Here is a 26,933-nt window from a genome sequence, read left to right as displayed (position 1 = left end):
TTAGTAAATCATGACTCTAAATTTATGGTAATTGAGATAAATGGGGGATTTGATTTTAAAATCAACAAAATAAAAGGAGGAAGCACGACCTGCCTTCATCTTCTTCTCCGCTTCTTCACAACCCAACCCTAAATCACGGAAGTATTCATACACCACGACCACCACAGCCGCAATAAACCCTAAAATCACCATCTGATTATGAAGATTCTAAGTTCAAATGATTCTGAAGATTGACTGGTAATCAGAATGAAGGAGATGATGAAGCAGAAGATGATGAATAGGTTTCACAAGCGTAATTCCTCTTCAACATCGTATGTTGATTTTAAATCAGGCAAAGTAACGGAGCTCCGTTTAAGTTTTTAGTTACGCTGATCTATGCTCTTGTTCTTCCTCTCAGTAAGTTTATACAATTTATTCTCGATTATTCTGGATAATTTAATTCAATTGTTTCTAGGTGTACTTATAGTTCGATTGTAATATTTCTACATGGACTGTGTTTTTTCCAAATTCCAATTTTTTGTGTTATGATGAATGTGCCTATGTGTGTTATAACAATTGTAATTAATTACAGGTGTGGGTAAAAGTTGCCTTCTTTTGCGTTTTTCTGATGGTTCTTTCACCACTAGTTTCATCACTACAATTGGGTGAGTTAATTTCTTAACTACTGTATTAAAAATTAATATGTTTTTTAAATATGTTAAAAAAATCTTGATAGAGTATTGATTTCAAGATAAGAACCGTTGAACTTGATGGCAAACGAATCAAACTCCAAATTTGGGACACAGCTGGTCAAGAACGATTCCGAACCATCACAACATGTATAGATTTTTCTCATGTTTTTCAGATTATAATGCTATGTAATTGACACTTTTACCCATATATACTCCAACTTACTACACGGATGCTATGGGGATTTTATTGGTGTATGATGTTACTGACGAATCATCTTTCAACAGTAAGTTTTTTTTTACCTTATAATGAATGACACATTGTTGACAAATCTCTTTATATCTCCAGACATAAGAAATTGGATTCGCAACATTGAACAACATGCTTCAGACAATGTTAACAAGATTCTTGTTGGGAATATGGCTGATATGGATGAAAGCAAAAGGGTATGCTAGTTTTTTCTATTTTTTTACAATTTTACCCTTGAAAAAAAATCCAAAAATGATGTGTCACGAACTCATGATCTTATTTTCTTGTAGGCTTCTCCAATTGCAAAGGGTCAAGCTCTTGCGGATGAATATGTCATTAAGTTTTTCGAAACTGTAAGTACACTTTTTTAATATCTTTGAATTATTTATTTGAAACGGTTAAAACACAATTCAGTAAGTTACATTTTGCTTCCTGAGTATTGCTGTTTTTTTACACTATTATTATGACAGAATTCGATTTCAATCTCCTTATTTGTCAAGATAGGAAAAGTAAAAAACATTGCAAGATAGGAAAAATGGAATACATTCTGTTCTAATATGCTATCATTATCTATTATTTAGTTTCTATTAAATAAGTAATGTTTGTATTCTGTCAGAATTTATTTGTATAAATGCATTATGTTAGAATATCTTTGAGAATGTCTGTTAACAACAAGTACATTAGCTTCACTGGTATACTAACGAATAATGCATCTTATTCTTTCAGAATGGCTTGAAGAAGGAATTCAATATTGATCATACAAGAGAAAGATTTGAAATCGAGTTCAACAACAAGTATATTTTGTGAAGAATTACATTCTTACGATAATATATCACATTTTCATCATAGTTTGAATCAAGTGCATTATTTGGACCATTGATGAAGATCATGTGTATTTGCTTAATAATTGTATATTTAAGAATGTTATTTCTTAATATTTTTATTCATTTTTGATGATATTCTGTTAGAATATGTATAACTATATTAGATTGTATAAGACTATTAGTTTGTAAGCATATGTATGATTTTGTATTCACGTTCGAATGTATATGAAGAATATATGTTGAATTATTAAATCAGGTTAATTATCAAAAACATATGCATTGGAAATATATTCCGCAAGAATAAAATCAAAAATATCTTTATTAATTAATATTTGACATTCTAACAGAATAAATCGGATTTTTAAATTTGAAATAATTTAAAATATTCAGATTTTTAAAAATAACGAAATTAATTATCCCTAAAAATCCGAAAATTTCCTTTTTTAATATAGCTTAATTGACTAAAATGCCCTTATGCTGGAATTTGTGTGATTACATGGTACATGTTATCCTATTTTACTGTCATAGACCCTCAGATCATGACCTTTGATTATATTTCATCCAATGGTCCAGATATGTCCATTCTGGCACACAATAGTTACTAGAAACAAAATAACCTAACCATATATATATATATATATATATATATATATATATATATATATAAAGAGAGAGGGGGGGAGGGAGAGAGAGGTTAATGTGTTCCTAGCATCTATTGTGTGCCTGTAAGCACACATATAGACCAACGGATAGAATATAATCAATGATCAATGATACGAGGGTCTATGATATTACAATAGTGTAACATGTACCATATAATCACACCAATTTCAGCATAAGGATATTTTAGTCAATTAACTTATATTAAAAAAAGAAATTTTTGTATTTTAAGGGATAATTAATTCCCTTATTTTTAAAGTTTTGAATTTTTTAAATTAATTCAAATTTAATTTTAATTTAACTTTTAATAATAACCGATTTTATTTTGTTAGAATGACAGAAAATAAACATAAACTAGTAAATATATTTTTGATTTTATTCTTGCAGAATATGGTTACATTCAAGATATTTTTTAAAATTAACATGCTTAAAGAATTATACAACATATTATCACTAATAACATTTTCTAAATAATACGTATTTTATTCTTTAAGAATCACTAATTATATTAATTCGTAAAGAATAAAACTATAAACATTTATTACATTCTTTCTGAAAAAATCTAACCTATAATTGTTTAAGAATTATATTTAATATTAAAGATTAAAACTAAAACTGGTTACAAAAAAAACATCAAAATCTAACAAAAACAATAATCTAGTCTGAAAGAATATTACTATTAAGAAACACATTATACATTGTGGTAGAATACATTCTTGTAGAATACACTGTTAGAAATTTGGGTATAGAAAGGCTTGGTAATTCTGAGAATTGTGATTATCACTTTCAAATCAAAGTATTTGGGTGGTACTCCCAAATCCTCAATTGGATAAGACATAGAGAGATAAGAATATAGAATGTTTGATGATATTTTCGTATGTACTAGAAATGAGACCAAAACCAACTTTAAGATCTTTGTCTAAAAACTGTCATATGACAGTTTTAAACTGTCATAAAACCATAAAAATTGTCATAAAAACGGATATATGGATAAAGGTTAAACTAACGGCCAATTATCTGAAAAACCAATTTTGTGATGCATTTTTAATATAGTAACAGCTCGACCCCAGCTAGGGGCTCTGCCCCTTGGACCCCGCCAGGGGCTGCCTCCCCTTGGACCCCACTCCTAGGGGCGTTGCCCTCGGATCCCTGTTCGTTCAGGGGCTTCGACCCTAATGACAGTGTACTTTGAAACTTGATCAAACTTAAACAAGTGTGTACTCCACACCTTCCTTACTTGTTTAATATTTATCAAGATCACTTTTGGTCAACAAACTAATCCCATTACACTTAAATGACATTGATGATAACAAATCACCAACATACACTCTCGTTCTCCATGTTTTCTTCTTTTTCCACATAAATGACAACCTCTTCAAAACCTAAATCCACAAGAAAAAAACATAATCAACTTTCAAATATTAAAAAATTCAGTGTATTCTACGAGAATAAAAACTATAAATTCTGACAGAATGTAGTAGAAATTATAAAATATGATAGATTGTAATAAAGAATAAAAACTATAAATTCTGACAGAATGTTGTAGGCATTAAAGAATTATAATTTATTCCAATAGAATGTAATCCTGATATAATGCATACCATGACAAATAAGGTTGCATAAAAAAACTTGAATATGAATAGAAGGTTTTATAGCAAAAAATGAATAAGTCATAAAAAAGTAATAAAGTAAAAAAAGAATGAACCAGTTTTTGACTTTGTGTGTGTCTCCAAATCAAAGCCATGCAAAAAACACAACACATTATTTTTTTTCTTACTTTTCTCTCGAAACCTATAACTTTTCATTATAATGTAAAGAGGATAAGTAGCATGTGCAAATATAAAATGAACAATGTGGTCTATATGATTCGAGGTTGTTAAGCCCAATGAACAAAGTCTCATTAACAATATACATCATCTTAAACTTGCAACTCACATACACAATAACACAAACACTTGGAGTGCATTCTATTCCTTGTTCAATTACTTACCAAATGACCTACATTTTTAATGATTTTGAACAGAGAGACTGAAGACAAACAATAAATCCTTTCTAAATGAGTAACACATTGACACACACACACATTGACACGTATGAAAATAAAATTAATATCATTCTATGAAGTTCATTTGAACATGTTTGAGGTTCTAATTTTCAACAAAATTAAAATACAATTAACACTCAACATTTAGGAATTAGGATGAGATTAAAAAAACCTAAAATAGTTCATAACTAACACGTATAAGCTGCAAGATAAAAGAAGTTGATTACATCAGTAATCATTTTTACACAATTAGATATTAAAAATTATATTTAAAAACTTACTTGACTGAAAGATTTATACAACCCAATCTTTTTGTATCTTGGTGTTCATAGGAAGAAGTTCCTAACACATGGTGGTTTAAAGGCCGAGAAAACGTAAGGGACGAATTAGGAGTTAATATCACGATTGGTGCATAAGGCATCAATATTTGGTTTATTTGGGTACTAAGATTTTAACAAGAAAACTCAAAAATCTGAAGCAAGCTATATAATTTTACAAATTGAATAGTAAAAATTGGAAAAGATTATATTTAAATGGAAACAAAATTGGATGAGAATGACTTATTTGGGTTTTAAAATGAAAACAAGAGGGGGGGGGGGGGGCGTTGCTGGAGAGGAGGCATCGATGGAATGTTTATGTCGTCGAAGGGGAGAGTCATGTCGTCGAAGGGGAGAGTCGTTGGAGGAAGAAAGAGTCGTTGGAGGAAGAAAGAGTCGTTGGAGGAAGAAGCCAATGTTCTGTCGATGCAGATGAACTAAAGGGGTTATTTTTAGGGTTTTAAAATATTGATTTTTCTTTCCTTAACTGTAGGATTAAGTTAAATGACCTCATTAATTGTAAATACCAAAAACCGAAAATACCCTTATTTGATTTAATTAATTATTTAATATTTACTAATTTGTGATTGGTGCATTCATACACACAATGGTTGTTAGAAACATTTGAACCTATTTCTCTCTCTCTCTCTGTGTGTGTGTGTGTGTGTGTGTGTGTGTATATATATATATATATATATATATTCAACATCAATTTCCTGGAGCTTATATTCATTCTGCAGAGCAAAAGTTCATTCCTTAGAGGTAGCTTCACATAATTGTTCTTAAGATATTTTTTTGTTTTTTTGGGACATCGATTCCTTGGAGCTTATGATCATTTTGTAGACCCCTTGGAGTTCACCTCCGCATAATCCATGTCTATACCTGAAAATTTGATTTTTGTTTGTATTTTTTGGAATTCAACCCCAAAAATATCTATATCCGACAAAATCTCATAAATGATTTAAGAATCAAGAATGTTCTCTATCAAGCTATTGAGAAAGAAATTAGGGTAGACAAAGCCAAGTAAATGATCGGATTTCTCCGAATATAGATATTTTTTTGGGTTGAATTCTAAAAAATAGACACAAAAAATCAAATTTCCAGGTGTAGACATGGATTCTGCGGATGTGAGCTCTGAGGGCTCCACAGAATCGACTTAATTTCCGGGGAATCTATGTCGCACAAAAAAATTGAAGAACCATTTCGCGGACCTACCTCTGAGGAATGTCCGCATAATGGTTCTTCAGATATATATTTTTTTCACATCGATTCTCGGAGCTTATACTCATTCTGCCGAGCAAAAGCTCATTCCTTAGAGGTAGCTCCACATAATTATCTTAAGATAATTTTTTTTGCCACGTCGATTCCTTGGATCTTATACTCATTCCGTGGAGCCCTCAGAGTTCACCTCCGCGAAATCCATGTCTATACCTGAAAATTCAGTTTTTGTTTTTATTTTGGAATTCAACTCCAAAAATATATATATATATATATATATATATATATATATATATATATATATATATATATATATATGATAAAATCCCATAAAAGAATGTTGTTTCAAGCTATTGAGAAAGAAATCATGGAGTCATTGACAATAAATCTTCAAAGGCAATTTAAGCCTAAATGTAGGCCTTAACGAGGTGTTGTAGATGCAAGAACAGAGAGGGGTTAATACATACTTTACACTCGATCTATCACATTGAAAATGAAATAATATTAAGGTCTCTAACTTTAAAATAGAACTATGTAATTTATTGAGTTTATTCCACCAAAACCATTATATATACAATCTTGTTCTGTTTTAGTTCAAATTTTAGTTTTTGTTTCTTATTTGCAATTATATTTTAGAAAACGTTTTATTTTTGAGTCATTGACCTGTCACCAATAGGTCATGATGACGTGTCGGTTTTATATTTTTCTCAATTGGTATTTAGCCCCAACATTTACGTATGAGTTTGCATTTAGCCCCAATATTTACATATGAGTATGCATTTAGCCCAACATTTTTTTGTCCCCAATTGCCATTTTTTTAGAAAAAAAAATCCATTTTAACCATTGGTCAGTCATGAATAGGTTTTTTGAAACGTAATAACTTAAAATGAAAAAAAATACGAAGGAAAAAGTCGAAACTGCAATTTATCCTTGAGTGGGTGGGCATGTTAGCTAGTAACCAATGACTCTCTTTTTTGTATTACGAGTGTTTGTTATATTTAATGAAAACATGTATTTTAAAATGAAGGAAAAAGACATGGTGTAAGTTTCGAGTCCAAGACATCTAATAAACGATATGACATGTTAATCTTTGAACCAATAAAAATTGTCATTTCTTTGGTTTCTCAATAAATATGTCATTAGAAATATTTGGTTTCTCAACAAATATGTCATCAGAAATAACCAATTGTTTCTTAGATGAGTTACGAATGAATTAACAATTTTGATTTGTTTAAAGATTAACATGTCATAATGTTTATTAGATGTCACGGACTCAAGACTTATACTATATATTTTTCCTTCATTTTAAAATACATATATACATTAAATATAACAAACACTGATAATACAAAAAAAAACCCAACATTTTTTTTGTCCCCAATTGCCATTTTTTTAGAAAAAAAATCCATTTTAACCGTTGATCAGTCATGAATAGGTTTTTTGAAACGTAATAACTTAAAATGAAAAAAGAAAAATACGAAGGAAAGAGTCGAAACTGCAACTTATCCTTGAGGGGGTGGGCATGTTAGCTGGTAACCAACGACTCTCTTTTTTGTATTACGGGTGTTTGTTATATTTAATGAAAACATGTATTTTAAAATGAAGGAAAAAGACATAGTGTAAGTCTCGAGTCCGAGACATCTAATAAATGATGTGGTATGTTAATCTTTGAACCAATAAAAATTGTCATTTCTTTGGTTTCTCAATAAATATGTCATTAAAAATATTTGGTTTCTCAACAAATATGTCATCAGAAATAATCAATTGTTTCTTAGATGAGTTACGAATGAATTAACAAGTTTGATTTGTTTAAAGATTAACATGTCATAATGTTTATTAGATGTCACGGACTCAAGACTTATGATAGGTATTTTTCCTTCGTTTTAAAATACATATGTACATTAAATACAACAAACACTGATAATACAAAAAAAGAGCCATTAACTTACTAGCTAACATGCCCTACCCTCTAGGAGAAGTCGTAGTTTTGAATCTCTAGAAATATTTGGTTTCTTAACAAATTTGTCATTAGAAATAACCAATTGTTTCTTAGATGAGTTATGAATGAATTAACAATTTTGATTGGTTCAAAGATCAACATGTCATATTGTTTATTAGATGTCACAGAATCATGACTTATACCGGGTTTTTTTCTATCATTTTATAATACACGTGTACATTAAATTCAATAAACATTGATAATATAAAAGTAAGAGCCATTTACGTAGTAGCTAACATGCACACCCTTCACAGAGAAGTCACAGTTTTGACTATTGCCTTCGTATTTTTTTCATTTTAAGTTATTACATTTTAAAATACCTATTCGTGACTGACCAATGAGTTAAATGAAATTTTTTCTAAAAGTTAATGGCAAACGAGGAAGAAAAAAATATTGAGGCTAAATGCAAACTCATACGTAAATGTTGGTGCTAACTTCAAACTCATATATAAATGTGGGGGCTAAATGAAAATTGAGAAAAATACGAAACCAACATGTCATCATGACCTATTGGTGACAGGCCAAGGGCCTAAAAATAAAATATTTTCTAAAATATAATGGCAAATGAGTAACAAAAACTAAAGTTGAGGCTAAAACATAACAAGGTTGTATATATAATGACTTAATAAAGCCTAATTTATTTAGTAGATGAATCAAATGACTTAGAAAAACTCACCATATAGAGCTACAAAGGGGATCCCTTAACGCATGCATATAGGAAGATATGACATGAACATAGGATGAAAGGACTGGAACATACCCGTAAGGAACACATGTTAAAAGTGTTTATTGAAAATTATTAGAGTATATTTAATGGAGTTTATGTAAGTATACTTAGAAGGGTAAAATTGTAATTTAATGTATTAGTTAGTTGAAAGTGGTTAGTCGGTTATTTTAGTTATGCAACTTAGCTTTACCGCTCGTTCTCTTCTATAAGAATAATGTACAGTATTTATGGAGCCTAATTAAAGATTACTCGATCTCATTTACTTCTAACTTCTCGTAATATAGTATTAGAGTGAGAATTAGCTTACGATTTTTTAAGAAAAATTTTCATTCTTAATTATTTATCAACATTTTTACTATTGATCTTTCCTCTCTAATGTTAATACGTTTTTTTTTTCGTATTTTGATCAAGGCAGATCAAAACACAAATGCAACTCCAACAATTTCACCAATTAATGATCGTCTACATCCCTATTATATTCACCACTCTGATACCCTAGTTTCATGCTTGTATCACAACCTCTTATCATAGATAACAGTCTATCTTGGAGCCAAGCAATGCTCATCAGAGTTTCTATCCAGAACAAGGTTAGGTTTGTTGATGGATAGCTTCCTAAAACCACATGTGTTTATTTAGTGATGTACTATTCATGGATGTGAAACACCATTTGGTAATATCATGAACCTTAAACTCTATTTCGAAAGAAATTTTACAAATATTATGTTTGCTGAATCTGCTCATGACATTTGGATAGTTTAAAATATTGTTTTCAACAAAGAAATGGCCTTGAATTTTTTTTTTCAATTCAGAATAAAATTGAGAATCTAATTGAAAGTCAAGACCATGTCATTGTTTATTTCACATATTTTATCACTTTGGGAAGAATTGTTGTAGCTTCCTCATTTTCAACATAAAATTTTCATTTTTATTTATGCAAATATATCAGAATATAGTTACATTATACAGAAAACATGATGTGAATGTACGTGTGTATAGTCGATCCTTGCATTTCTCACGAACCTAGGAAGTACCTGAAATCATATATAATCAACTGGGTAACCGTGAAGCTTAGTGAGTTCCCCAAAATACCATATGTCACAATATATATACAATGCATACACATAATTGCTCAAGACCTTTCGGCAATCCACCAATAAAACACATAATAGCCTTCAACATAAACCTGGTCTGCCCCTTAGCCTTCAACATAAATTTGGTCCGCCCCTTGGCCTTCAGCATGAAGTTGGTCCACCTGAGTCTATTGGACTTCAACATGAGGCTAGTCCGCCCTCAACTAACTAAACTAGTCTAATTGCCTAATTGCATACTATAAGGAAACTACATCCTAACATACAAAGGATACATAGTGAAGTATACAATATAGCGAAGAAAAATCACCTGGACAATTACTTAGACGACTATCAGCTATCCTTCAGATGATCTAACAAGTTGGTAACACGTCTATCAAGTATGTAATACTATAACTTATTGATATCTATGGCAATCTGGTAGAAGTTAGATTCTTCACTAATTCCAAATATACTTTCGAGGCTATCAAATAAGAATCAGCTAGGTAGGAAAAATTGGGAGGCACAACCATTTCAACATATAGTTTTTCTGAAATCCAACAACCAAGCCAACATGCCCATTCTAGACACCTCTCCTGTAAGTAGACCAGTTAAAATATTTAAGTGGAAATAATTACTAATATAGTACTTATAGGTTCCTAATAATGGCTATAAACATATTTATAAGTTACCCTAAAAGTCTAGAAAGCGTAGCTTAACTTACAAAAATTTCTAGTGAAAACCGAGAAACTACGTGGGCAGAATTCTAACCCGAACACTTCTTTTCGTCAAGCTCCTAGGTATCTCAAGGCTCCGCTAACATGCTCCAAAGAATCAGAAAAAATTGGACTTTAGGAAGGGAAGACGTCTAAGAGAGATTGATACTTGAGGTGTGAAAGAATGACGTTTGATCTACTACTATTTATAGGAATAAGGGGAACACACTGTGCATTCTAATGGGTGAGCCGTGCTTATTGATGATGTTGGTGCCCTATTTGGTTTACAGGTGTTTCTTTCCGGTTCGTCCAAATCCATCCCTTTTAGAAGCTGCCACATGTCACCAATCTGTGTTGCCACATGTCCTAATCTCATGGTTCTACATCACATGGTCGGTGGTAGTGCCACGTCATCATAGTATATATTTTCTTGTTCTCTTCGAACGACTATAACTTTCGCATACAGGCTCTGTTTTTTGAGGTTCTTTATATTCTCGAAATCCTCTCAATGAGATCTACAACTTTCTGTAAGGCCTCAATAGATAATTCTGATTCTTTTTTAAACTCATATTTTTATATATATTAGACTGTTAAAGTTCATGCAAAAATCATAACTCTTTCATACGAACTCCATTCTCTACTGTCTTTTTATCGACGAGTTCATATTTACAAGATCTTCAACTCTCCTTTACATTGTTTTGGTTTTGATTTCTGTGTTGCACATTGCTATGCCGGAACTTTGAAAAATCGTAACTTCCTCATACAAAGTCAGATTTAGGCATTCTTTATATGCATGCTCTTGCTTTTACGATTACCACGACTTTCATTTGGATTACTTAGGCTAATAAGAAACATCTCTATGATTCATATATTTACGACATGCTTTGCCGTATAGGGCTGAACGCAAAACTTCGAACAATCATAACTTCCTCATGCGAAGTTAGATTTAATCATTCTATATATCTACGGAATTGTATTGATGTTTACTACACATTTTTGATGATTATTTCGGCAAAAAACAATAAACTTCTACTTAGAAATTTTTAAACAAAGAGTTTATATTGAATTCCAATATAGAGTGAAAAATGGGGTGTTACAAATCTCCCCTACTTACAAAGATTTGTACCCGAAATCCTACTCCTAGTGCATCTAGATGTTATCTCATTGGAGTAATTAAGATCAATTCGTGATCTAGCCGACTTTGCCACATTGATATTCCCGTATAACTTTATTTTTTGCCTAAAACATACTCCCAAACTCCTCATGGAATCTTCCAAAACCGGGAACTCGTTGGTCTGAACTTCCAGGATTTATGCTTTAAGACTGATGATCGCCTTCTTACATAAAATGTTGAATTGATTCTTTGACTAGGATCACAGTCGTCTAAGCAAGTAACTATGGAAATTTATTCATGACTCTAATGGAATCCACTTTCCAGAACATGCCTTTATAAAAGGCTTATGATGTATCATTCTGACTTTGTATCTTATGAAAACTTTCTATGGTATACCCTTAAAATACACATGAACCTAGATTGCAAGTTCTCTCCCTATCTACTTCAAGTATTCCAACATCCTGAAGCTTAAGCAAAGCTATGATAAAGGGTTTTTTGGTTCGAACACTCTGGAACCCGTACTGGTTATGGACTCATTATAAGGTTTTCTTATCTTTCAACGTACTAGATTATAATGAACACTAGGTCACCAATAGACTTCTTCCAAGGCTCTAACTACCTTACCTATATCAAGGTACACTATTGTTCGAGGAATTTGTTCCTATGCCTGCTCATGACACGTTGTGATATTATCCAACTACTGGGATTATGATGCCAGATCGCTCTTGTCATCATCCCCATCAGGTCTGAAGACTCACAATCAACCCTTTAGAGACTCAAAACCATTATCCTATTATCCCAAAGGAACCCAATCATCATCCTTCCTTGATATTTACTTATAAAAAAGATCATTTCTATTTAAACTTGTGAGGCTACAACCGATTGGAGGTCCTTAATCTACACTGTATGGATGCTAAAGTCTAACTTTTGTCCTATGTCAACCTATGAATATTAAAATTCGGTCCTAGTTTTATATTAATTCTTACGCTTATCGACTAAAGGAATAACTAAACCAAAAACGTAGCTTACCCCGAATACCTTTGATAACAATGACGCATATGCAGTTGCACTCGATGATTTATCTAACATGAATCTTAACTAAATGAACGTATCTAGAAAATTTACACTAATCTCTTACGATCCTTTTGTTTTCTCCATCTCTAACCGAAACCTTGCATCCTAAAAGCTTGAACAGCTTCCCGAAAATATTCTACCATCTCATTATAGTTCTAAATCTCATAGGAAATCCTTAGATCTTTTCCTTGCAATTGCAAGTCGATCTTTTATTAACATATGACACGACATCTTCACAACTGAATCTCCGCCAACTACTACTGCTTATGCAAGTTTTAACACCGAGTGACTTCTAAAATAGAACTCTTGCCAATTTACATTTGAGACTCTTAGTTAATCTCAATTTCTATTGATAACATCCAAACCGTCTGGTCGAATCAGGGTCAACAACTTGATTCACTAATCCTATTATGTATACCGCTGATACACCTGTAACCCTAGGAAGGTATTACAACATCTCTTAATAGACATAGTTCATCCCGAACGACCTCCTTCCAGGAATCCCTTATTTTACCTATGTTCGCATGAGATGACGACTTGAAATGGTCGTATGATGGAAATATTTTCTCCCTTGACATCGATCCTATCACTATAATTCTTTGGCATGGTATAATTAAAACGTTACTCCATTCTTAGCTAAGCTCTCTAAGTCTGGTGTATACCTTGGGTGGTCCATTCTTTTTCTACTCGAAAGTAATCGATGCTCCTTGTGGCGAACTATGCAATCTATGTAATTTCTTGTTTAGCGGCTCCTACACTACGAGGGTAAATCTTACATCCATAAACACAAAAATCTATATGGTTCTCTTGGATATCTGAACTGCACCCGAGAATTTGGCCAATTCCTAAATCCTATCAGCCGCATGGGAGGAAAGACCAAGTTTTCCTTGAGAAGTACTTAGAGAATTATAGCCTATGGGTATTCTAGAAGATGATTTTATTTGTCTTCTTTTACCAACATACTAACACCAAAACTAACAACTTCCAACTACTTGTGTCGTAACTCTCTTGGACCTTGACGTTAGAATCAAAAGTCGAACTGCCCTTTGCACTTTTGCCTTAAGGGTCGGTTCTCCCCCACTTGGGTTCGACCCATCATTTTTTGTTGATCATAACTTACAAAAGTCCAAGCTAGCTTTTCTTATATGATTTGTATCTCCTTTTGACTTTGAAGAAACTCATGATTTTCATATCCAATGAATTTCGACATTCTCATAGTAGCATTACTGCTTGTGCCTACCATAAGTGGTCTCCTTGCATATGATGACCAAAACAGGATTAGGTTATGACAAGCACAATATTGTCTAGAAACGCACTAACGCATACACATGTCTAAATGGTATAAGCGGACAACACCATCTTTATCTTAGGGGGAATACTAGTGACGACGTTTGCTGGATCCAATACGCTTCCTTCTTGCTTTTCTGGGATAGTCAACCTTGTCGCATTCTAATTGTGCCTCTTGTAATGATCCTCCTAACATCTCTATAACACTTAGGTGCAAGGGCACAAAAGAAATTTGCATGTGCCTAGCTACAACGGTTACTGCTTCCTGAGTGAGAGTCAATAGGTCTGAACCTATTCGCTAATGGTGGTGATTGAACCTATACATGTTCTTTCATCCTCTGATCGGCCATTAACCCAAACTATTGAGTCCTACACTCAACTTCCAATGGACACACACCGATGCCTTCTTAATTCCTCTTAGGACGCGACATCTATCACAATTTCAGTATCTGACCGAACGATCATATCATGATGACCTTTTGTAAACCGATTCATAATGAGCTAAACCTTGGTCTCTATAAGACAGACTCTAGTATGGAAGACACCTTCCATCTCTCTTATCATTCTTGTGCTAAGAACTTGATCCTTCTTCCTTGTTTTATGAGAGGTTAACATACAACCATATCACAGTAGGTAGCAATTTTAATTATTGGATTCTCAGCCCTAACAGAGGATGCAACTCTTATGCAATTTTACTTTATTTGGACTCAATCCTTTATGGCTACTTGGGCCCGAACTTAGAGCCACTCTCTTAGACATCACCATATAACAAGTAATAATGGAAATAACGTGAAACGAATTTATAGTGTTAGCCACGCTATCATCCTAATACTAGTGTCTTAGCAACTTTGTGACTCTTACTTATCCAAGTGTGAGTCTTGTGCTTCGAGTAATATAGGCCTCCACTACCTTTCACAACTACTCGTACTTTTCCTAATAACTGCCTCACATTTTCCAAGTCACGTCCAACACTACACGCCATGACCACTAAACATATATGTGTTTGTCCCAATGAGAATATACAAAAGATCTCCCTAGATTCCACTAGGATTTTTTTTTATCTCTAACGACGCCCTACATTATGAATATATGCCTTATTAAGTACATACTATACTTCCTAGACTCTCCTTCTAGGATTCCCTCCATTTTACCTTGCTATTAGCCGAGGAAGATCTTTTTTCAATATTAACTAATTATTTGATGAATATAATTGCATGCCACTAAAATCAAACAGTCTGTCGACTGAAACATCCGACATTCCAACGGTTAGACTCAGGAAAGAGCCACGTAATAGCGCCAAATCAAGAAATCTAAAACTATTTAATTCTAGGAGCATGCAACCTAAAGTATTTGTTGAATAACTAGTTAATATCAATATAGCTTCTAATAAGAAAATAAAGAAAATCTCTAGGTTATAAGGCATCTTAAGTATTACACAATTATATCATGCAATTCCTAAAATGATCCCTATCCTACATACTAGCATGCATTTCTAACAGTTAATATATTAGCACACATAACAATATGGATATCTTGGGAACCACTTTCCTTCCCGAGCTTTGGCTGAATGTATGCATTGCATTCCTTTCTTTTTAATAAAGTTCCTTTTATTTAAAGTATTTGTTATGATATCTTGTTTCTTAGTTTGAGTCTGGAATCACATGAGTGTTTATCCAATTCTCTCAAACTAGGGCTCTAATACCAACTTCTAACGTCCAAATTTTCAACAAAAAATTTTCATTTTTATTTATTCAAATATATTAGAGTATAATTATATTATCCAGAAAACATGATGCGAATGCGCATGTGTATCGTCGAGCTTTGCCCTTCTCACGAACCGAGGAAGTACCTAAAAACATTTATAATCAACTGGGTAAGCGCAAAGCTTAGTGAGTTTCTCAAAATACCATATACCGCAATACATATACAATGCATACACATAATGGTTCACGACCTTTTGCCGATCCACCAATAAAACACATAATGGCCTTTAGTATAGAGATGGTCCACCCTTCTCCATTAGTAAAAAGCTGGTCCGCCCCTTAGCCTTCAACATGAAGTTGGTCTGCCCGAGTCTATTGGCCTTTAGCATGAGGCTGGTCCACCCTCAACTCCCACATAATATATCAACACATATAGACAAATAGTCCAATGTTAACACGCTATCGCACGCGTATTAAGCAAATAAATTATCACTGCTGGTTGCACTAAAAATATAGCACAGGGAAGCAGGGTCGAATCCTTAGGGACACAACCTAATGGTTAATGCCTTTTTGCATCAGGCATATATAGTCAAAACAGAAATATAAAAGTGGGATTTGAATTAAACTAAAAACTAAAAATGCAGTGATATTAAAATAAATGAAAATCAATAACAAAAAACGATTTTCAGCATTGCTGCGACTTTCCTAATCACGCAATCAACATTGACCTGGTTATTGAGATGCCTTCTATCTAAGCTGGTACTGAGAAAAACTAACAAGCTCTAGTAATTTCTCTTTTACCTAAATTAGTTAATCAAAACAAGCTCTTCAATTAACCCTAACTTTATATTGTCTAATCAAACAAGCTCTTAATTAAGATCAGAAAAGTTGCATTAATTTCTATGTAAAACTCTCTGCAATATCCAATACTTCTCACAAGCTCGGAAGTGTAAAGATATGAATTTTCAGTTTATAATAAAGTCAAATCCCAAACACGGAACCGATTTATTACTTGTTACTTATTACCAGTTGACAAGAACAATTACATATTCTATAACTGATTAACTGAAATGATAAAACCCTAGATAGGTGACCAGACTAACAAGAATTAAAATCAAACATTCATTAAGAACAAAACTGAAGAATCTAGATAGAAACACAAATCAAAACCAGATCTAATGATCAATCACATGAAAAGTACTTGTCTTTGTAGAACTGAAAACTAAGGTTTTAGCCAGACATGGCTGAAATCTAATAAAAACAAATGAAAAGAGACATCAAACAACTAATCTTACTAATATACTTGAAGGAGATGACCCACAGTCTTCAAATCTTCAGATATTGTTGAAATCGGAGAAGAAGCACCTCCAAAATCGTATTTTCGTCGTCTGGTACCTCTGGAATCGCCAACTTAGGTTACTGGAAGGTTATGAGGGTCTATTTATACGTCCAGTAGCAAAAACGACGTGCATGCGGTCGCATATAGACAAATTGCGATCACATGTATTATCAAAAACGCGTCACGGGCCTTTTAAATGAAGTACAATACCATTTCAAGAAATTTTGACCAAACTGCGATCTCATGGGCACAACTTGCGATCGCATGTTTTGAATTTTCACTCCCGGATGAATTTTTGGCACAAAAAAACCTTGAAGACAAGCTGTGACCAAAGTTGCGATCGCATAAAGGCTCCAAGCAATCTCATGCACCGCAGATGTGATCTCATGTTTTGCCTATGACGTCCTAAATTTTTTCTACTTTTCAGATCATTTTGAATCGTATCAATTAGAGTTACGGTTCATGAGATATGGTCAAAATACTGACAGGGGGTCAAAACTGTCAGCAACATCCTTTAACTTTAGATTGCAGATTCTATCTTCGTGTGATCAAGTCGATCAAATTTTTCTTGAACAAATCATCTTCCAATCATTCCTCGACATGCTCCTTCATAAGTCCTAAGCTCCATTTTAAGCTCCAAACATGCATCCAGCTGCCCCCAAAACACTACTCCACTTGAACTATTTGAAATTGACATAACAACGTGAGCAGTACGAGAATTCTAACAAAATACATGAGATGAACATTATTTAAATAAATTACATGCAAATGTACAAAACATGAAGCTAAAATGATAATAAAAACTACCCTATAGATGTAAAAAATGGCATCTAAAATCCAACGTAATAGGCAACTAACTAAACTAGGCTAATTGTCTAAATGCATATTACATGGCAACTACATCCTAACATACAGATGATACATAATTGTGTATATAATATAGTGAGAAAACTCATCTAGACAATTACTCAGACGACTATCAGGTATCTTTTGGATGATCCAACTAGTGGGTAACACGTCTATCAAGTAGATAATATTATAACTTATTAAATCCATGGAAATCTGGTAGATGTTAAATTCTTCAGTAATTCAAAATATACTTTCATGGCTATCAAATAAGGATCAAACAGTCAAGAAAGTTGGGACTCAAGACTATTTAGACATATATCTTTTCTAAAATCCAACAACCAAGCCAACGTGCCCATTCTAGACACCTCTCCCATAAGTAGACCAGTCAAAATATTTTATTGAAATTAACGACTAATCTAGTACTTATAGGTTCCTAATAGAGTCAGAACAAGGTTGTATAGCTTTAAGTACACGTCTAGATGGCATTAAATGTTATGATATGTGCTTCAGGCTTAACATCGTCATTTGATGGTTCCGGTGGGGATGAGCCCTGTAATCATAACAATGAACAACGTTTGGGAGGTGGTCCCGAGGTATAATTAGTGTTTGTCTGAGAATTAGGTAACTAGGGTTTGAGATGGAGAAAATGTGATCCCTTTTTCTGGAGAAGGACGATCCTTTTATACCTGTTGTTCCTTGCGCATAATCCCAACGGTGCCCTTTGTCCTATCTTGGCCGATAGGACGTGGGGGATCCCCATTGGTGGATCATGCACCACTAGTGGTCGTCTGATATTGGTCTAGAATAAATAGAGGAAAACGCCCAAGGCACTACACTTGTCGCTTTAGGAAACAAAATTATGTGTTTTGCCTCATTATAGACTGAAGATTGTTGTCAATATTGGACCTGGGTGTGAGAGCGCCAAGTATGAGGGTCCTAGCATGAAGGTGACAGCCCAGGTCTGGCGCTAGGATGGATTTCCGACCGTTAGATAGGTCGTCTTAATGATAGCAGTTTGGTTATCTTAAATGTATTACTAGTGGGATACGTTAATAGAGTGTGAATTTATAACATTATCTACTGTTGGTAAAGAAGCTTAGTGGCTAAAGAACTTGATATATGAAATTCTAAAGCCCAAACTGATATCTACCATTTCTATCAAATGTGATAGTGCTACAACCTTGGATAAGGCTTATAGTAAAGTGTATAATGGGAAGTCTAGACATTTAGGTATTAGAGATAGCATGATTCACAAGCTCATCAGGACTGGTGTGATATCTATAGAGTTTGTGAGAACCCATTTGAATTTATCCGATCATCTAACCAAAGGGTCAGTTAGAGATCTTTTGCACAAGGCGGCTGTAAGGATGGGTTTAAAGTCCACCTGAAATCTTTCATATTGAGATACCTAATTCCCATCTTATGTAATACTAGATGTTGAAATCAATGTGGAAAGCTTGATATTTGAAGATTAGAACACATTATTAACATCATCCCAAGGTATGTGTTCAATACTATAAGTAAAGGTGGTTGAAATTTTATTTCTTAATATTTCTTTTGAAAAATTGCATTTGTAGGGGCAAGAACAAAAGGACCGCCTGTATAAAAATGAAGTTTATCCGCTTTAAGAAGTTTTGGGACTTAGCTTCAATATGGCTAATGAAGGATATAACACATGCTCGTAAAATATAATGTCAAGATAAAACTTATGAGAATGTAAACAATTGTGTATATTATCTTCATGTTTTCACTTTGAATAGAAAGGGTTCGATACTTAGTAACAACTTGATATTTGAATATTTGAAATGAATAATATACTAATGTGAAGTGCAATCGTCACGAAATTTCATTTATACATCAATTTGTTGTTTGTTATGATTTTACTTTAAGTTAATCAAGATTATACTTAAATGGGGGAGGTTTGTTGGTGATTTGTGTCACCAATATTATTTAAGTATAACAGATTCATGTGTTGATCAAATGCACTCTTAATAAACATTAACCAATTAATGGTTGTGCAGAGTACATACTTGTTTGAGTTTGTACAAGATTCAAAGTAGACTGTCATTTATGGGTGAAACCCCTAAACGAATAGGGATTCGTGGGTAGCACCCCTAGTAACAGGGTCCAAGGGGCGACATCCCTTGGCTGGAGTCGAGTTGTTTTTTTTGGGTTATGTTTCTTTGTTAAAAATGCATCAGAAATCTGAATTTTAGAAAATTGACTCGTTTTGACTTTTGTCTTGGCCCTTATTTAAAACTCGTTTTCTTGTGACAGTTTGGAAACTGCCTTGTGACAATTTGGGCAGTTTTTAGACATAAGAGTTTATAATCCGTTTTTGGTCATAATTCTGGTGCACCAAGATCATAAGATCATAGCAATATTCTTCTCTATTCTTGCATATCTTCTGAGTCTCATCCAATTGAAGATTCAGGAGTACCATTGAAATACTTCAATTTGAAAGTGATTTCCCGATTCTAAGATGTCCAAGTACTCCCATACCCTAAATTTCTAACATTTTTTGGTTAATTAGTAGCCCTATTTCATAAGACATTATTTGATGTTGATTTACGGTTATCACTAGTTCCCATGTTCCTAGTAGAGTAAAACATGACAATTTCTTTTCCCTTCCTATTAGACTCTAAGGCTATTTAAGTCATGAGTTTGCTTTTGATTAATGATACGAGAGTACTTGTGTTTAAGCTTTGCACACACACACACACACACACACACATATATATATATATATATATATATATATATATATATATATATAGTTATGATCATATATAACCATCATATATTGTGTAATGTATAACTAAATCTAGACCAATCATCTAATAAAGGTAATAGTAATTTTAATTTTAAATAATTATGGTAAGAATTTGCAATTGATAACCATATAAATTAGATATATCAATACCATTAAAATAGGATATTAGTTTCATTCATCGTCTTTATCCCAACCCATTGACATCAGACTCCAAGTATGTCTCTATTGGGAAAATCAAGCACCCAAACGAACATAAGATTGTCTTCGACCAATAAATGACACCACCACTTGTCGCCCTTTCAACGACCAATCAACGCCTTCATCGTCGATGCTTACAACCAACAAAGGTAGGTAAGACCTCTCTATACCTCTGGTTTTTTTTCTTTCCGATTTCTACAATTTAGGGCACTCTGCACCAAATATGGGTCAGCCTTTAATCTATAAGTTCACCCTCGAAAATTCTGAATTTTGGTTCATAATTTTGGTTCGTCAAATGTTGAACAACTACTACTTTCAGATCAAACTCCAAATGCTAATTGTGACTAAACAGATGAACATAACAACTAAAAAAGATCAAAATATCCAACTTATATGAAAATTTTGTCTATATTGTCATTCCCAATTTTATTGGAATTCTTGGTAGCAGGGCTGTAATCTAATTGACTATTAAGTTGCTAATTTATATAAAGTCCGTGAACCCTAGATCGCAGCATTAAAAATTTCTTGACACATCATATGATAATAGGCTTGAAACCTTAATATATATGTTGTTTTCTACTGATTTATATTAATCTATTATTTTTAGGATATATATGGAATATTGGAGTAAGGCCTCATAGTTGTATAAACATCATAGTTTAGATCCTTGACAGTTAATGTATGTATTCAATTCCATAGTTGTATACTAAAATATATGTTGGTGGAATTTATAATTTGGATTATAAAAGTAAAAACAATGATCTTTCATCCATGTTTTTTTAGGATAAGAGTTATCTAGGTGTTGGGAGTGTAGTAGCTGTTGCAACCAACATTCTACAAAACTTGAGTTTTAATGGTCAATATTTCTTAATGTGTATGAACGCATGCTTATTTTTTTTCTATTAGTGGGGGTTTGGTACTTTTTTCATATTCCGTTCTTTCAAGAATCTATATTAAATTCCTAGAATTCGTTTTTATAGTTCACATTCTCACAGAATGTGGTTCTAACATAATATCATTCTAAAAGAATTCATTCTCACTCATAACCTAGTTTTTACCGAAATTCAACATGGATCTTTTTTTTGAACTTCATTTTATTAACTTATCATTAGGTTTAGGTTTTTTTGTAGAATGGTTAATTAACATGTTGGTTTCCTATGCTCTAGAACATACAAAAGAAGTTCTGGCGTACCAAATTGCCTATTGATTATGGTGTTAGCTAATGAATGTTCTTGATATATTTTGCATCATATGATCTCTCATATCTTTTTGTGTATTTAGTTGAATGATTTCTGTTTTTAGGTTAAAACCTCAAGAGGTAAAGTTAAAGACATGTGAAAGCCATCAAAAAGTAAAGAGAAATTCTTCAAGAACGCTGACATATTCTTAAAGAATGTAGTATATATTATAATTTTTTTTTGTATATTATTCAAGAATTATGACGAATTCTTTAAGAATATAGTATAGAAGGTTGTATATTATTCAAGAATGATGACAAATTCTTAAAGAATATAATATAGAAGGTTTTGTATATTCTTTGAAGTGTTATATTTAATCTAGTTTTATGTTATAAAAATGGTTGTTTTATGTTATCATGATGGTTATTATTTTTAAAATACATATGTTTCTTGATTATGTCGTAATGCATATTTCTTAATGAATAAAATGCTAGTGTCTTGTTTATGAGGTGTATTCTTACAAAATGTTCCTTTTAAAAAAACAAATTATTTAAGAATAACAGAATAAAAAAAAACTATGGAATGAAATCGAGTTCTTTAAGAATGAGAGAATGAAAATATGTGGTCATATATAAATCGAATATTTGATTTAATTTAAATGTGTTGCATAAAATATTAGATTAAGGCTATGTTTGTGATTCCTTTTAAACCTTAAAAGTTTGCCCAAGAGTTAAAATAAAAAGACCATTTCATTTACTTTTTGGCTTTTTGAAAAAGATAAAGTCAAAAGATGGTTTAAAAAGGTATCCCATGCCCTAATTTGATTTTTAATAATTAATTTTACTTGTTGCTTAAAATATAGTTTAACCTTTGTTTATGTGTCTTAATAAAATGTCATATTTACCATTATCATTAATTAAGTGTAATTATATAATACATGATAGTCTATGTTCATAATATATACCCTAAAATCATATCACTTTATTCTTTTAATATAATGGTCAAAATTTGGCCATACATTCGTACAATTCTTATGATTCACATTTGATCTTATATATATATATATATATATATATATATATATATATATATATATATATATATATATATATATATAAAAGTAGGTTCATACGAAAATATAAATATTTTGCGAAAATGTGAAAATTGATTTTATCTTATAAAAATCAAACACATATATTTTAAAAATTAAATTTATTAGCAATAACTTAAAGATAATAAGTTTACATTGAAGGTTGTTATGGTAATATAGTACATATATAGTATATGACTTTAATTTTAAAAACTGAAACAAACCAAAAATTAACAAACGAATAATATTTATTTCAAAAATACCATAAAATAACAAGTGTTAAAACTAATAAGAAATTGACATGTGTCAAAAAAACATTCATGATGATTACCTAATATTTTCCTCAATTATTTTGTTATTTTTGACATGCCAATTCGTCCCATACACATATTAAATCGAAAGAGACTAAAAAGACAAATCACATATGAAAAGTTGAAAACCCACAAAATAGAATTTCGAAGTAAGTTATATTTTATTGCTTTAATATATAATTGTCGAAATCACGCGGAAACAAACTTTAGCGGCACTTAATCATATCTTGCATCCATTTTCATTGTTCATGTTTTCTTGAAAGCTTCCTTTTGTGTATTTCATTCATGGCCAAGTATTTGTTGCTTTGTTTTTTTGGATTCGGTGAGTTGTCATTTTTGTTTTTTTCTACTTTCATATCAATAATATTCTACAAAGTCCTTGTGGAGGTGTATTTTATAATACACAATAATTTTTGGAAAAAACGAAAGATTAAAACTACGTTCTTTTCAGCTGATGATTTTTTTTTTAAAAATTTATTTATTTATTTCTAAAAGTCCATTTGTTTTTGGTTGATGAATGAAATTGTTGATGTTGATCAATTGGATATTAAAGAAAAATTACAAATATTTGGTAAGTAATTAAACTTTAGTATTTACTTGCATAATATTATGATCGTATAAGTTTTATGATGAAAATATGAAACGATGAAAACTAAGAATTCATTTTATTTTAATAATTAAAACCTTAAGGAATGTGTTGCATATTAAATCCTAGACGTGATAACCACTAGTTTCCCAAGACGGCATTCTTCTTAACTTCTTCCCCTTTTCAAATTAAATTTAATATTATTAATTTAAATACTAGTATATTTTGTTATCTTTTGATGACCATTATAAGAAATCACGATTTGGCCAAATATGAGTAACAGGGATGATTTGATTGGATTGAACTAACTTGACAGAAATTGATGAAAAAGTAACAAAACCGAAAACAAAATCGGGCAAAATTCGTTTGATTATAAACTATATTGTGAATAAAATACATATTTATATTTATTCTAAATTTAAAAGCATCAACTTAACGCCATTTCTGATTTGGAATCAAGCAAAACTATGAGCTATCACAAATAAGTACATAAATAAACCAAACTCTATTAATTTGAAAATGTGTAAATTATACGAATGATCCCTATGATTTGGGGTAATTTACATGTTTGGTCCCTAACTTATATTTCATCAAAGTCTTAAAAAAACCACTATACTATTTGTTTGTATGTTAAAACTTTTATATTTTTTAAAATGTATCATTTAAGACATCGAACTCGGTATATCCTAATTAATCGAAAATTCTAGGTAATTGATTCTCAACGTTTTGATTGTTACAATTCATTAGATTAAAAAAAAATTAAAAAGAATATAAGGGTTTGAATGTACAAAAAAAAATAATATAATGGTTTTTTTTAATCATTTCATGAAAATACATTAGGTTTTTCTGAAGTTAAAAAACCTTAAATGTACATTGAAAAATAATATAATTTTTTTTAAGCATTTAATGAAAATACGATAAGTTTTTATGAGATTTTCAGTTTTAAATTTGTCCAATTACGTAGCTTACAAAAATCAATGTTTATCCGAACGATTGGATTGGATGGATATCAATTGTAAATGATTATTGTTTTGGTTCTAGGTAGTTGGTAGAACCTTGTGAATATACCACATAATAGCTGTTAAAAAAAAAAACAGTAAAGTTTCATCAACTGATTACTTTTAAAAAGATACATATGTAAAATAGAGAGAAAACCCACATAAACCATGCATGGACTACCTATTCTATGTAGAACCACCCATTTAATATTGTTGGAAACAAAGCAAAAAACAAGCCAAAACATGCACACAAAAAAAAAAGTGTTTGCACACCGTGGCAAACCTACAATAGAAATTGATATGGTTCTCTAACCAAGTTCAATTGTCCGGTACAAGTATGGTTTTATAAATCAGACTGTACCAGCTGATTCGATTGGTTGGACCAGAACCAATGAGGTTATTTGTTTTTTTATCTCAAAAAGTCGCTTGTTAGTAAACTGGTGGGAACGAGCCGGTTTTCCAAAACAAATAAATAAAAAAACCTGGTTCAACAGGACTGTTTAGACCTTTAAATAAGGTTTTTATTAATAGATGTATTAAATTTTCGAAAACAATTACGAAAGCCAATTTATAATAGCAAGGGTCCTTGTTGATTGACTTTTAGTTCATTACGTTATAGCCACTGTAGGTTTTTATTTTTATTTTTATTTTTTTTATTTAAAATCTTAATTTTTTATGAATAAAATATCTACTAAGTATTAAAATTTAGGTGGGTCAAATAACCCACCTTTCCTATATAACACGCTCTCGAGTGTGTGCAAATACACACAAAGAAGGAAGGGATAATGGGTTCATAAAGACAAAAGTAAGAGTTTTTATTGAACTACGACTATTATATCATATTACATATGTCTATAAATAAGTCTATACCGTAGTGACTTTTCAGTATAAACATTAACCCCTTCAAGTTTTGAAGAAAAATAAGGTGGTAGATGATCTTGGAAGAATGATGGAGTGGTAAAGCTGATTTGTTGAAGAAGTTGTCTGATGTTGATAAGCAGGTTGATACGGGTTGTGTTTCTCCGGCAGATTTGGATACTAGGAAGATCTTATCTTGTTTAAAGATTTAATGGTTATTGAAAAAAAAAGACAAATTTGGCTCAAAAAGCAAAAATTAAGTGGTCTGTTGAAGGGGATGAGAATACTAAGTATTTTCATGGCATGCATAACAAAAAAAAAGGAAACAGACGACTATTCGGAGGATTTTAAAAAACGGTGTTTGGACAGAGAAGCCATTGATTTTCAAAGTTGAATTCCTTGACCGTTTTAGCTCTATGTTCGTTAAACCTATCGCTCATAGGGCTTCGGTTGTACATGATTTTTGTTCATATTTTGTCTTTTGAGCAGGCTGCAACTTTGGATGATGATGTGTCTTCTGAAGAGATTAAAAAGGCAGTGTGTGATTATGAAGTGCATAAATCTCCATGTCCGGATGGGTTCTCTTTTGATTTTATTAGAATATTTTGGTACCTGATGGAACATGATTTTGTGAAGGCTGTGAAACAGTTCTTTTCTTCGTCTGTTTTTCCAAAAGGGTGTAACCCTCATTCATGAATGGGCTTATTCCAAACTAGGCGAATGCCCGTGCGTTGCGCAGAAGCATTTATATAAGTGAAATCTTTACATGTTTTTTTTTAAATATAACAATAATATTATTGATAAATATGATATAATAATTCGTATACTAAGAAGATATAGTAGATTGATTATTTTGAAGAGTAAATTACATGAATGGTCCCTATGGTTTGGGGTGATTTGCGCGTTTGGTCCCTAACTTATTTTTTAAATCAGAAGGTCCCCTACTAATTTTTTTGTTATGCTCTTTGTTCCTACTGTTTGTTTTTGTTACTCGTTTGGTCTCTGTATTACCTAAAAAGACTATTATTTAAATAGGGAAAAAATGTGGGGTATGTAAGATAAGGTTGAATGGGTGGGGTTGGAGG

General features: G+C 31.9%; 1 protein-coding gene across 1 annotated transcript; it reads left to right on the top strand.

Annotated features, from left to right (window-relative positions):
- Positions 1-246: 246 nt before the first annotated feature.
- Positions 247-26,544, top strand: LOC145066954 (ras-related protein RAB1BV-like). Its single transcript, XM_079014189.1, has 7 exons — positions 247-331; positions 572-644; positions 718-818; positions 890-955; positions 1,018-1,115; positions 1,209-1,271; positions 26,338-26,544. Exons 1-7 carry the CDS (start codon positions 247-249, stop codon positions 26,542-26,544), a joined length of 693 nt encoding a protein of 230 aa, XP_078870315.1.
- Positions 26,545-26,933: the final 389 nt, after the last annotated feature.

This window comes from Lactuca serriola, chromosome 8 (genome assembly GCF_051521515.1).
Source record: "Lactuca serriola cultivar US96UC23 chromosome 8, Lser_US96UC23_V15, whole genome shotgun sequence".
NCBI lineage: Eukaryota > Viridiplantae > Streptophyta > Magnoliopsida > Asterales > Asteraceae > Lactuca > Lactuca serriola.
Note: the sequence above shows the minus strand (reverse complement) of the source record. Positions and strands in the feature narration are given on the sequence as shown.

Coding starts and splice junctions, on each gene's coding strand:
- LOC145066954 (XM_079014189.1), top strand. CDS start 247: ATGAAGGAGATGATGAAGCAGAAGATGATGAATAGGTTTCACAAGCGT. Junction 645..717: donor AGTTTCATCACTACAATTGG/GTGAGTTAATTT, acceptor ATCTTGATAGAG/TATTGATTTCAAGATAAGAA. Junction 819..889: donor ATTCCGAACCATCACAACAT/GTATAGATTTTT, acceptor TATATACTCCAA/CTTACTACACGGATGCTATG.